A 13708-nucleotide genomic window follows, 5' to 3' on the forward strand; every position below is an offset into this window, starting at 1 on the left:
ATCCCAGTCTAACCCCACCCCCACCCAAACCTCATCCAAACTCTAACCCCAACCCCACCATAAATCATAAGCCCAACACCAACTCTGACCCCAACACAACACTAACACCAAATCTAACCCAACTCTAACCCCAACCCCACCCAAACCTCATCCAAACTCTAACCCAAACCCAACTCATCTCTAACCCAAACCCCACCATAACTCATAACCCCAACACCAACTCTGACCCCAACACAACCATAACCTCAACCCTAACATCGACTGTAACATCAACTCTAGCTCAAACCCTAACACCAACCCAACCCCAACTCTAACCCTAACACCAACCCAACCCCAACTCTAACCCTAACACCAACCCAACCCCAACTCTAACCCTAACACCAACCCAACCCCAACTCTAACCCTAACACCAACCCAACCCCAACTCTAACCCTAACACCAACCCAACTCTAACACCAACCCAACCCCAACTCTAACCCTAACACCAACCCAACCCCAACTCTAACCCTAACACCAACCCAACTCTAACACCAACCCAACCCCAACTCTAACCCTAACACCAACCCAACCCCAACTCTAACCCTAACACCAACCCAACTCTAACACCAACCCAACCCCAACTCTAACCCTAACACCAACCCAACTCTAACACCAACCCAACCCCAACTCTAACCCTAACACCAACCCAACTCTAACACCAACCCAACCCCAACTCTAACCCTAACACCAACCCAACTCTAACACCAACCCAACCCCAACTCTAACCCTAACACCAACCCAACTCTAACACCAACCCAACCCCAACTCTAACCCTAACACCAACCCAACTCTAACACCAACCCAACCCCAACTCTAACCCTAACACCAACCCAACCCTAACACCAACCCAACCCCAACTCTAACCCTAACACCAACCCAACCCCAACTCTAACCCTAACACCAACCCAACTCTAACACCAACCCAACCCCAACTCTAACCCTAACACCAACCCAACCCCAACTCTAACCCTAACACCAACCCAAATCTAACACCAACCCAACCCCAACTCTAACCCTAACACCAACCCAACCCCAACTCTAACCCTAACACCAACCCAACTCTAACACCAACCCAACCCCAACTCTAACCCTAACACCAACCCAACCCCAACTCTAACCCTAACACCAACCCAACTCTAACACCAACCCAACCCCAACTCTAACCCTAACACCAACCCAACTCTAACACCAACCCAACCCCAACTCTAACCCTAACACCAACCCAACTCTAACACCAACCCAACCCCAACTCTAACCCTAACACCAACCCAACTCTAACACCAACCCAACCCCAACTCTAACCCTAACACCAACACAGCTCTAACACCAACCCAACCCCAACTCTAACCCTAACACCAACCCAACCCTAACACCAACCCAACCCCAACTCTAACCCTAACACCAACCCAACCCCAACTCTAACCCTAACACCAACCCAACTCTAACACCAACCCAACCCCAACTATAACCCTAACACCAACCCAACCCCAACTCTAACCCTAACACCAACCCAACTCTAACACCAACCCAACCCCAACTCTAACCCTAACACCAACCCAACCCCAACTCTAACCCTAACACCAACCCAACTCTAACACCAACCCAACCCCAACTCTAACCCTAACACCAACCCAACTCTAACACCAACCCAACCCCAACTCTAACCCTAACACCAACCCAACTCTAACACCAACCCAACCCCAACTCTAACCCTAACACCAACCCAACTCTAACACCAACCCAACCCCAACTCTAACCCTAACACCAACCCAACTCTAACACCAACCCAACCCCAACTCTAACCCTAACACCAACCCAACCCCAACTCTAACCCTAACACCAACCCAACCCTAACACCAACCCAACCCCAACTCTAACCCTAACACCAACCCAACTCTAACACCAACCCAACCCCAACTCTAACCCTAACACCAACCCAACTCTAACACCAACCCAACCCCAACTCTAACCCTAACACCAACCCAACTCTAACACCAACCCAACCCCAACTCTAACCCTAACACCAACCCAACCCTAACACCAACCCAACCCCAACTCTAACCCTAACACCAACACAACTCTAACACCAACCCAACCCCAACTCTAACCCTAACACCAACCCAACCCTAACACCAACCCAACCCCAACTCTAACCCTAACACCAACCCAACTCTAACACCAACCCAACCCCAACTCTAACCCCAACACCAACCCAACTCTAACACCAAGCCAACCCCAACTCTAACCCTAACACCAACCCAACCCTAACACCAACCCAACCCCAACTCTAACCCTAACACCAACCCAACCCTAACACCAACCCAACCCCAACTCTAACCCTAACACCAACCCAACTCTAACACCAACCCAACCCTAACTCTAACACCAACCCAACTCTAACACCAACCCAACCCCAACTCTAACCCTAACACCAACCCAACCCTAACACCAACCCAACCTCAACTCTAACCCTAACACCAACCCAACTCTAACACCAACCCAACCCCAACTCTAACCCTAACACCAACCCAACTCTAACACCAACCCAACCCCAACTCTAACCCTAACACCAACCCAACCCCAACTCTAACCCTAACACCAACCCAACCCTAACACCAACCCAACCTCAACTCTAACCCTAACACCAACCCAACCCTAACACCAACCCAACCCCAACTCTAACCCTAACACCAACCCAACTCTAACACCAACCCAACCCCAACTCTAACCCTAACACCAACCCAACTCTAACACCAACCCAACCCCAACTCTAACCCTAACACCAACCCAACTCTAACACCAACCCAACCCCAACTCTAACCCTAACACCAACCCAACTCTAACACCAACCTAACCCCAACTCTAACCCTAACACCAACCCAACTCTAACACCAACCCAACCCCAACTCTAACCCCAACACAACCCCAACTCTAACACCAACCCCAACTCTAACCCCAACACAACCCCAACCCTAACCCCAACCCAACCCCAACTCTGACCCCAACACAACCCCAACCCTAACCCCAACCCAACCCCAACTCTAACCCTAACACCAACCCAACTCTAACACCAACCCCAACCCTAACCCCAACCCAACTCTAACCCCAACATAACCATAACCTCAACCCTCAACCTCAACTCTAGCTCAAACCCTAACACCAACCCAACCCCAACCCTAACCCCAACCTTAATCCCATCTCTAACCCCAACCCTAAAACCAGCTCTAAACTCCAACCCAACCCCAACCAAACTCTAACCGCAGCCCTAATACCAACTATAATCCCAACCCCAACCCCAACTCCAACTCGAACCCCAAATCTAACCCTAAGGCCGGGTTCACACCTATGTGAATTGGTTGTGGCCTAAACCGCATCCAATTTGCATAACATTATAAAATACATTGATTTCAATGAGGCTGGTTCACATATGTGCGATGCATTCGCACTGCGCATTGCCGTAAAACCGTGTGCCTTTTCTAGGCATTGCGGTGCGGCTCAGGTGCGAATTCAGGCCCATTATCTTCTATGGGCACGCATCTGATTCGCACATGTGTTTAGTTCTCATCAGGATTTCTCTCATTCAGCTCAATACACTTATCCCCTCCCCCCCTCTCCCAGGTCTCCAAATTCGCAGCTAAAATGGAGATGATCTGCTGAGCAGTTCTCTTATCTCTCTGCAGAGATAAGAGACCTGAAATTCGCACCACACAAGTGTGAATCCAGCCTAAAACCAGCTCTAACCCCAACTCTAACCCAACCCTAACCCCAACACAACCACAACCTCAACCCTAACACCAACTCTAGCCCAAACCCTAAGACCAATCTAACCCTAACCCCAGCCCAACCCAAACCCCAACTCTTACCGCAAACCTAACCCCAACCCTAATTTCAGCTCTAACCCCAACTCCAACCCAACCCAACCTTAACCCCAACACCAACTCTAACCCTAACCCTAACACCAACCTTAAACCCAACCCTATCCTAACACCAACCTTAAACCAAACCCTATCCTAACACCAACCTTAAACCCAACCCTATCCCTAACACCAACCTTAAACCCAACCCTAACCCTAACACCAACCTTAAACCCAACCCTAGCCCGAACACCAACCTTAAACCCAACCCTATCCTAACACCAAACTTAAACCCAACCCTATCCTAACACCAACCTTAAACCCAACCCTAGCCCCCTCCCTAACCCCAACCTTAAACCCAACCCTATCCTAACACCAACCTTAAACCCAACCCTATCCTAACACCAACCTTAAACCCAACCCTAACCCTAACACCAACCTTAAACCCAACCCTAACCCTAACACCAACCTTAAAACCAACCCTAACCCTAACACCAACCTTAAACCCAACCCTAACAAGGCCTGCCAGCAAATTATAAATGTATTTATATATAAAAAAAATGACACTGTATATGTATTCATATGGAAATACCCAATTTACTGAAGGTTTCCAGGAACTCACTTGTACTGGAGGAGACAGACTTCCCGATGTCCGCCAAGGACCGGTGGATGGGTTTCTTGGTCTGGTGTCTGTGTTTCCTCAGGAGGACAAAGCTGAGTTTCTCTCTGAGGTCAGGCTTAAGTAATCCATCTTCCACCTGCTTTTCTATGATGTCATCTGTAATAGAAACCCCCCTCAGGTATACTCAATGGTATGTCCCTTGTGGGCCTAGGCTACTTAAAGGGGAAGTATCATGGTGGTTAGTAAAATTATCCTGAATTGTCTTCTGGAAGTTTATATATTGATGGTTTCAGAATGGAGATTTTAGTTGGACTCATTTAGGAAGGTTGGGAGGTGCAGTGCCCTCTATGAAGAGTGAGCGTCGGTTCACACAGGGGGGGGGGGGGGGGGCAACGGGACTTCCAGCACGACTTTGGGGGGCAACATGGACACGACTTGAGTATTAATCATCAGGCAACTTACAAGGCAACTTCAAGTCACCTCCAGGACAGGAGGCGTTCCAGTGGCCAATCAAACAACAATCAGCTCTGGGGGAGGGGGGGAGGGGAGGGGTTTGCCTGAGAAATGTATGTTATCTTCCTGGAAAGTTGCTTCAGTTAAGACACAGGATCCGACTTCTGAGGCGACTTCCATTGAAATCAATGGGTACAAATCGCCTACAAGTCGGATTGAAGTAGTACAGGAACCTTTTCTGAAGTCGGAGCGACCTCAGTAGTGTACATTATTAAGACGGCTCCATTCACCTCCATTCATTTTCTTGGGACAACTTGGGGAGACTTGGGGAGACTTGGGGAGACTTGGGGAGACTTGGGACGACTTGGGGAGACTTGGGACGACTTGGGGAGACTTGGGGAGACTTGGGGAGACTTGGGGAGACTTGGGACGACTTGGGGAGACTTGGGGAGACTTGGGATGACTTGGGGAGACTTGGGGAGACTTGGGATCCCAGGCCCCCCTGTGTGAACCGGCTCTGAGCCCCTTTGTTTCATTGGTTCAATTCTAAACTCTCTGGCCATGCAGCGTTCCCAAGGGCAGCTTCCCCCCTTCCCCCCGCATGTGAATGAGCACCTAAAGTTCATCTGATTGGCTGAGTACGGCTACTTATTACCCCAATGTCGGGTTTCTGAGAAAAGATGAATCTGTCCGTATTTATCATTACAAGGCTGTGTGGGGGGATTCCTGGCCTACATATGAACCCCCCATCTGAAGGACGACATACCGACAATCTGTGGGAGGGAATAGCCGTCCAAGTCCAGCAGCACGGTTCCCGTCTGAAGACACGTCCGCAACTCGAAGAGGCTATGAAGGGACAGCGTGGACACGTGCGGCTTACTCCACCGTTCTCCTCCTTCTTCAACCTTCTCCTCAAACTTCAGCCACCTGTGTGAAGGGTCAACATTTAGGACATGGGGTCTTATGTGGGGACTTATGTGGGGTCTTATGTGGGGTCTTATGTGGGGTCTTATGTGGGGTCTTCTGTGGGGTCTTATGTGATGTCTTATGTGGGGTCTTATGTGGGGTCTTATGTGGGGTCTTCTGTGGGGTCTTATGTGATGTCTTATGTGGGGTCTTATGTGGGGTCTTATGTGGGGTCTTATGTGGGGACTTATGTGGGGTCTTATGTGGGGTCTTATGTGGGGTCTTATGTGGGGTCTTATGTGGGGTCTTCTGTGGGGTCTTATGTGGGGTCTTATGTGATGTCTTATGTGGGGTCTTATGTGGGGTCTTATGTGATGTCTTATGTGGGGTCTTATGTGGGGTCTTATGTGGGGTCTTATGTGGGGGTCTTATGTGGGGTCTTATGTGGGGACTTATGTGGGGTCTTATGTGGGGACTTATGTGGGGTCTTATGTGATGTCTTATGTGGGGTCTTATGTGGGGTCTTATGTGGGGACTTATGTGGGGTCTTATGTGATGTCTTATGTGGGGTCTTATGTGGGGTCTTATGTGGGGTCTTATGTGGGGACTTATGTGGGGTCTTATGTGGTGTCTTATGTGGGGACTTATGTGGGGTCTTATGTGGGGTCTTATGTGGGGTCTTATGTGGGGGTCTTCTGTGGGGTCTTATGTGGGGTCTTATGTGGGGTCTTATGTGATGTCTTATGTGGGGTCTTATGTGGGGTCTTATGTGATGTCTTATGTGGGGTCTTCTGTGGGGTCTTATGTGGGGTCTTATGTGATGTCTTATGTGGGGTCTTATGTGGGGTCTTATGTGATGTCTTATGTGGGGTCTTATGTGGGGTCTTATGTGGGGTCTTATGTGGGGGTCTTATGTGGGGTCCTATGTGGAATCCTATGTGGGGTCTTATGTGGGGTCTTATGTGGGGTCTTATGTGGGGTCCTATGTGATGTCTTATGTGGGGTCTTATGTGGGGTCTTATGTGGGGTCTTATGTGGGGTCTTATGTGGGGTCCTATGTGGGGTCTTATGTGGGGTCTTATGTGGGGTCTTATGTGGTGTCTTATGTGGGGTCTTCTGTGGGGTCTTATGTGGGGTCCTATGTGGGGTCTTCTGTGGGGTCTTATGTGGGGTCTTATGTGGGGTTTTATGTGGGGTCTTATGTGGGGACTTATGTGGGGTCTTATGTGGGGTCTTATGTGGGGTCTTATGTGGGGTCCTATGTGGAATCCTATGTGGGGACTTATGTGGGGTCTTATGTGGGGACTTATGTGGGGTCTTATGTGGGGCCTTATGTGGGGTCTTATGTGGGGTCTTATGTGGGGTCTTATGTGGGGTCTTCTGTGGGGTCTTCTGTGGGGTCTTCTGTGGGGTCCTATGTGGGGTCTTATGTGGGGTCTTCTGTGGGGTCTTCTGTGGGGTCCTATGTGGGGTCTTCTGTGGGGTCTTATGTGGGGTCTTCTGTGGGGTCTTCTGTGGGGTCTTCTGTGGGGTCTTATGTGGGGTCTTCTGTGGGGTCTTCTGTGGGGTCTTATGTGGGGGTCTTATGTGGGGTCCTATGTGGGGTCTTATGTGGGGTCTTATGTGGGGTCTTATGTGGGGACTTATGTGGGGTCTTATGTGGGGTCTTATGTGGAGGTCTTATGTGGGGTCTTATGTGGGGTCTTATGTGGGGACTTATGTGGGGTCTTATGTGGGGTCTTATGTGGGGACTTATGTGGGGTCTTATGTGGGGTCTTCTGTGGGGTCTTATGTGGGGTCTTCTGTGGGGTCTTCTGTGGGGTCTTATGTGGGGTCTTATGTGATGTCTTATGTGGGGTCTTCTGTGGGGTCTTATGTGGGGTCTTATGTGATGTCTTATGTGGGGTCTTATGTGGGGTCTTATGTGATGTCTTATGTGGGGTCTTATGTGGGGTCTTATGTGGGGTCTTATGTGGGGGTCTTATGTGGGGTCCTATGTGGAATCCTATGTGGGGTCTTATGTGGGGTCTTATGTGGGGTCTTATGTGGGGTCCTATGTGATGTCTTATGTGGGGTCTTATGTGGGGTCTTCTGTGGGGTCTTATGTGGGGTCTTATGTGGGGTCTTCTGTGGGGTCTTATGTGGGGTCTTATGTGGTGTCTTATGTGGGGTCTTCTGTGGGGTCTTCTGTGGGGTCTTATGTGGGGTCCTATGTGGGGTTTTATGTGGGGACTTATGTGGAATCCTATGTGGGGTCTTATGTGGGGACTTATGTGGGGTCTTCTGTGGGGTCTTATGTGGGGTCTTATGTGGGGTTTTATGTGGGGTCTTCTGTGGGGTCTTATGTGGGGTCTTCTGTGGGGTCTTATGTGGGGTCTTATGTGGGGTCTTCTGTGGGGTCTTATGTGGGGTCTTCTGTGGGGTCTTATGTGGGGTCTTATGTGGGGACTTATGTGGGGTCTTATGTGGGGTCTTCTGTGGGGTCTTATGTGGGGTCTTCTGTGGGGTCTTCTGTGGGGTCTTATGTGGGGTCTTATGTGGGGTCTTATGTGATGTCTTATGTGGGGTCTTCTGTGGGGTCTTATGTGGGGTCTTATGTGATGTCTTATGTGGGGTCTTATGTGGGGTCTTATGTGATGTCTTATGTGGGGTCTTATGTGGGGTCTTATGTGGGGTCTTATGTGGGGGTCTTATGTGGGGTCCTATGTGGAATCCTATGTGGGGTCTTATGTGGGGTCTTATGTGGGGTCTTATGTGGGGTCCTATGTGATGTCTTATGTGGGGTCTTATGTGGGGTCTTCTGTGGGGTCTTATGTGGGGTCTTATGTGGGGTCTTCTGTGGGGTCTTATGTGGGGTCTTATGTGGTGTCTTATGTGGGGTCTTCTGTGGGGTCTTCTGTGGGGTCTTATGTGGGGTCCTATGTGGGGTTTTATGTGGGGACTTATGTGGAATCCTATGTGGGGTCTTATGTGGGGACTTATGTGGGGTCTTCTGTGGGGTCTTATGTGGGGTCTTATGTGGGGTTTTATGTGGGGTCTTCTGTGGGGTCTTATGTGGGGTCTTCTGTGGGGTCTTATGTGGGGTCTTATGTGGGGTCTTCTGTGGGGTCTTCTGTGGGGTCTTCTGTGGGGTCTTCTGTGGGGTCTTATGACATGATCGGGACGCTCCTCAGAACCAATGCTGAGTTTATATTGCCGGGTCTCTGATTGGGAGATTTTGTTCTCATATTTTGTCAGAACGGGAAGTCAGCAGAAATCTCCCCAGAGAAATACAGACGGCAAAAAAAAAGAACTCAATATTCATAATACACTTAATATTTCCCAATGTGCATAAAACTCCCTACAAGAAATTCAAATCACAAAGAATCCAAAGTATTCACAGAGTAGTAAAATAAATAAATATTGGTAAGGGGGAGGGGGGAGCGGATACCGGTGTAATCCAGATATTTGCACCACTTCTGGGCATAGATAGCCACAGATAATGCAACTATCTACCACACAGGTCCCAGAAGACAGCAGGGACCTTTCAGATCACGCAGCACATACGCAGTAGGGAACCAGGAAGTGACGCAGCAAGGCTTCACTTCCTGATTCCCTTACCAAAGATGGAGGTGGCAGCACCCAAGAACTGAGGGAGAGATGGGCTCTGGGTGCCGACATCGCAGGCGCTCTGGACAGGTAAGTGTCCTCATATTAAATGTCAGCGGCTGACATCTGAAAAATTTAATTCAGCGGACCTTTAATGTCTCTTCAGCCAATCCCTGGTCAGTGGAGTGAGTGATCAGCAGGGGGCTGAAGGGGGTATAAAGAGGGTGGGGCCCAGAAGTGAGTGATCAGCAGGGGGCTGAAGGGGGTATAAATAGGGTGGGGCCCAGAAGTGAGTGATCAGCAGGGGGCTGAAGGGGGTGTAAAGAGGGTGAGGCCCAGAAGTGAGTGACCAGCAGGGGGCTGAAGGGGGTATAAAGAGGGTGAGGTCCAGAAGTGAGTGACCAGCAGGGGGCTGAAGGGGGTATAAAGAGGGTGAGGCCCAGAAGTGAGTGACCAGCAGGGGGCTGAAGGGGGTATAAAGAGGGTGGGGCCTAGAAGTGAGTGACCAGCAGGGGGCTGAAGGGGGTATAAATAGGGTGGGGCCTAGAAGTGAGTGACCAGCAGGGGGCTGAAGGGGGTGTAAAGAGGGTGAGGCCCAGAAGTGAGTGACCAGCAGGGGGCTGAAGGGGGTATAAAGAGGGTGAGGTCCAGAAGTGAGTGACCAGCAGGGGGCTGAAGGGGGTATAAATAGGGTGGGGCCCAGAAGTGAGTGATCAGCAGGGGGCTGAAGGGGGTGTAAAGAGGGTGAGGCCCAGAAGTGAGTGACCAGCAGGGGGCTGAAGGGGGTATAAAGAGGGTGAGGTCCAGAAGTGAGTGACCAGCAGGGGGCTGAAGGGGGTATAAATAGGGTGGGGCCCAGAAGTGAGTGACCAGCAGGGGGCTGAAGGGGGTATAAATAGGGTGGGGCCTAGAAGTGAGTGACCAGCAGGGGGCTGAAGGGGGTATAAATAGGGTGGGGCCCAGAAGTGAGTGATCAGCAGGGGGCTGAAGGGGGTGTAAAGAGGGTGAGGCCCAGAAGTGAGTGACCAGCAGGGGGCTGAAGGGGGTATAAAGAGGGTGAGGTCCAGAAGTGAGTGACCAGCAGGGGGCTGAAGGGGGTATAAATAGGGTGGGGCCCAGAAGTGAGTGACCAGCAGGGGGCTGAAGGGGGTATAAAGAGGGTGGGGCCCCGAAGTGAGTGACCAGCAGGGGGCTGAAGGGGGTATAAAGAGGGTGAGGTCCAGAAGTGAGTGACCAGCAGGGGGCTGAAGGGGGTATAAATAGGGTGGGGCCCAGAAGTGAGTGACCAGCAGGGGGCTGAAGGGGGTATAAATAGGGTGGGGCCCAGAAGTGAGTGACCAGCAGGGGGCTGAAGGGGGTATAAAGAGGGTGAGGCCCAGAAGTGAGTGACCAGCAGGGGGCTGAAGGGGGTATAAATAGGGTGGGGCCTAGAAGTGAGTGACCAGCAGGGGGCTGAAGGGGGTATAAATAGGGTGGGGCCCAGAAGTGAGTGACCAGCAGGGGGCTGAAGGGGGTATAAAGAGGGTGGGGCCCCGAAGTGAGTGACCAGCAGGGGGCTGAAGGGGGTATAAATAGGGTGGGGCCCAGAAGTGAGTGACCAGCAGGGGGCTGAAGGGGGTATAAAGAGGGTGGGGCCCAGAAGTGAGTGACCAGCAGGGGGCTGAAGGGGGTATAAAGAGGGTGGGGCCCAGAAGTGAGTGACCAGCAGGGGGCTGAAGGGGTATAAAGAGGGTGGGGCCCAGAAGTGAGTGACCAGCAGGGGGCTGAAGGGGGTATAAATAGGGTGGGGCCTAGAAGTGAGTGACCAGCAGGGGGCTGAAGGGGGTATAAAGAGGGTGGGGCCTAGAAGTGAGTGATCAGCAGGGGGCTGAAGGGGGTGTAAAGAGGGTGAGGCCCAGAAGTGAGTGACCAGCAGGGGGCTGAAGGGGTATAAAGAGGGTGGGGCCCAGAAGTGAGTGACCAGCAGGGGGCTGAAGGGGGTATAAATAGGGTGGGGCCCAGAAGTGAGTGACCAGCAGGGGGCTGAAGGGGGTATAAATAGGGTGGGGCCCCGAAGTGAGTGACCAGCAGGGGGCTGAAGGGGGTATAAATAGGGTGGGGCCCCGAAGTGAGTGACCAGCAGGGGGCTGAAGGGGGTATAAAGAGGGTGGGGCCCAGAAGTGAGTGACCAGCAGGGGGCTGAAGGGGGTATAAATAGGGTGGGGCCTAGAAGTGAGTGACCAGCAGGGGGCTGAAGGGGGTATAAATAGGGTGGGGCCCAGAAGTGAGTGACCAGCAGGGGGCTGAAGGGGGTATAAAGAGGGTGGGGCCCAGAAGTGAGCAATCTTGTTCCTGGGGGGGAGTGAGACCCAACCTGAGACTGTGGCATTGCTGGGAGTTCACCTGCAGCTAGAAGAATCCTTTTTGGGGTCCCAGCTTCTGTCTTGGCTGGGGGTCCTCTGGCCCCGCCGATCTTCTAAGGTTCCAGGACACCGGCAATCCCACCACAAGAACTGACCAGTACTGCAGCCATTCGGAACCTGGGGACCTCCTTTGGCCTCCTTTGCACATTCAGGACTGTATTCCTGAGGGGCCCCTGTGGAGGACCAATTCACCTTCACTTTAAAGGGGCGTCCTCACCCTGAAGGAATAGTTCAGGGTCAGTTTATTGAAGTATCGCCAGGCTCACCCTATCCCAGTTCAATATAAAAGACACACGCAGACTGTCCTCTGACTCGAGCAACTGTGAAATGCCATGTGCCTGGCTGCTGTGTGCCTATCAGGGAACGGAACCTGGTGCATTGCCACGAAATGAGATTTGCCATTGGATGAGATGGTCCGCCTCCATCACATCCTATTGGCTCACTCCTGTCACGTGACATATTTAAACGTCAAGTATCGACGCGAACATCAGTCTCAGCTATAGGCTATCATAGGATCTCCTCTCCCTGTGATAGCTGAAGCTGCACGGAGCTATTTGCGTAGTGCTGCGCCTGCGCACTACTACTTTACCTGCACCCGATGCTCTACTTTCTGTTCCCCGTTCCCTGAGCCTTAACGGGGACGGGGAGTAGAGCTGCAGGCGCGGGGTGTAGTTAGCACTGGCGGGAGGCACGCTGACAGCGCTATCGGGCATTGGGATCCCGATAGCGCTGTAGATCCCGAAGTGACATTGTAATGAAGGAGAACATTTATTAGCCTAGTAAATGTATGAGCTTTCGCTCTCGGAATCGGGCCACAGAGGCCATGTGAGCTCCGTGCAGCTTCAGCTATCACAGGGAGAGGAGATCCTATGATAGCCTATAGCTGAGACTGATGTTCGCGTCGATTCTTGACGTATAAATCTGTCACGTGACAGGAGTGAGCCAATAGGATGTGATGGAGGCGGACCATGTCATCCGATGGCAAATCTCATTTCGTGGCAATGCACCGGGACCAAACAGCCAGACCAGTCCCGGCTCGGCTCTCACAATTGTTTGACACAGAGCAGCCCCTCCCCCTTCTGATTTATGACAATAATCTGATCTCAGGGGGAGGGGAGACTGAGGAAATGCTCTGCAGCAGACTGATGACATCATCTCAGCCTAGACACAGTCACTGTAATGATGAAAGGCGGAGCGTGTCTCTGTATATGTGACCGGTCAGGGATTTATTCGGAATCTCGTAGGATCGCCGTTCTCATGTATGTTTTTCTTCCCCCCACCAATATAATCCACAAATATCTCCTCTCTTCATGACTTATTATGGATTACGGCCAGAAACAAGGGGAGGCTTGAAGGAACTTTCTCTGATTCCTAAGCAGAACAAATCCTAATCTTCCTAAACATTTCAGGCCAGGCCGGGAATCACTGGAGAGAGCTCCGCCGTACACCGAGAGGGTGGGGGAGGGATGGAGGGGCAAATGAGGAGTCCGGCACAAGCCACCCCCCCTGGAGATGGACGAGGCTCCGCCTTCTCTCCTCCCATTGAATGGGGCGCTTGGCTCTGTGGTTGTATGGTGCCACATGGTACCCCAAGGTTCCATTTCAAGAGTTCTCTATGGTTTTCTTCATAGATTCTTCATGGTGGCTTGTGGTGGAATTCCTCTCTGAGGGTGTGACGGGGGGCACTTTGGGTGGGGGGCTGTGACGGGGGTCACTTTGGGTGGGGGGCTGTGAGGGGGGCTGTGACGGGGGGCACTTTGGGTGGAGGGCTGTGACGGGGGTTACTTTGGGTGGGGGGTTTGTGGAACTCGGCTTACCCTGGAGAGTTCTGGAGGCTCCTTGTC

The 13708-nt window shown here is 51.7% G+C and overlaps 1 protein-coding gene across 1 annotated transcript in view; it reads right to left on the reverse strand.

Moving 5' to 3' along the window:
• Window positions 1-13708, reverse strand: part of SLC4A5 (solute carrier family 4 member 5) — a 165511-nt gene that overhangs the window by 98490 nt on the left and 53313 nt on the right. Inside the window, 2 exon segments of the mRNA XM_040342174.1 lie at window positions 4516-4671; window positions 5735-5895. Of these exon segments, the coding sequence (XP_040198108.1) occupies window positions 4516-4671; window positions 5735-5895 (317 nt within the window).

Source organism: Rana temporaria, chromosome 3 (assembly GCF_905171775.1).
Source record: "Rana temporaria chromosome 3, aRanTem1.1, whole genome shotgun sequence".
In the NCBI taxonomy this organism is placed as follows: domain Eukaryota; kingdom Metazoa; phylum Chordata; class Amphibia; order Anura; family Ranidae; genus Rana; species Rana temporaria.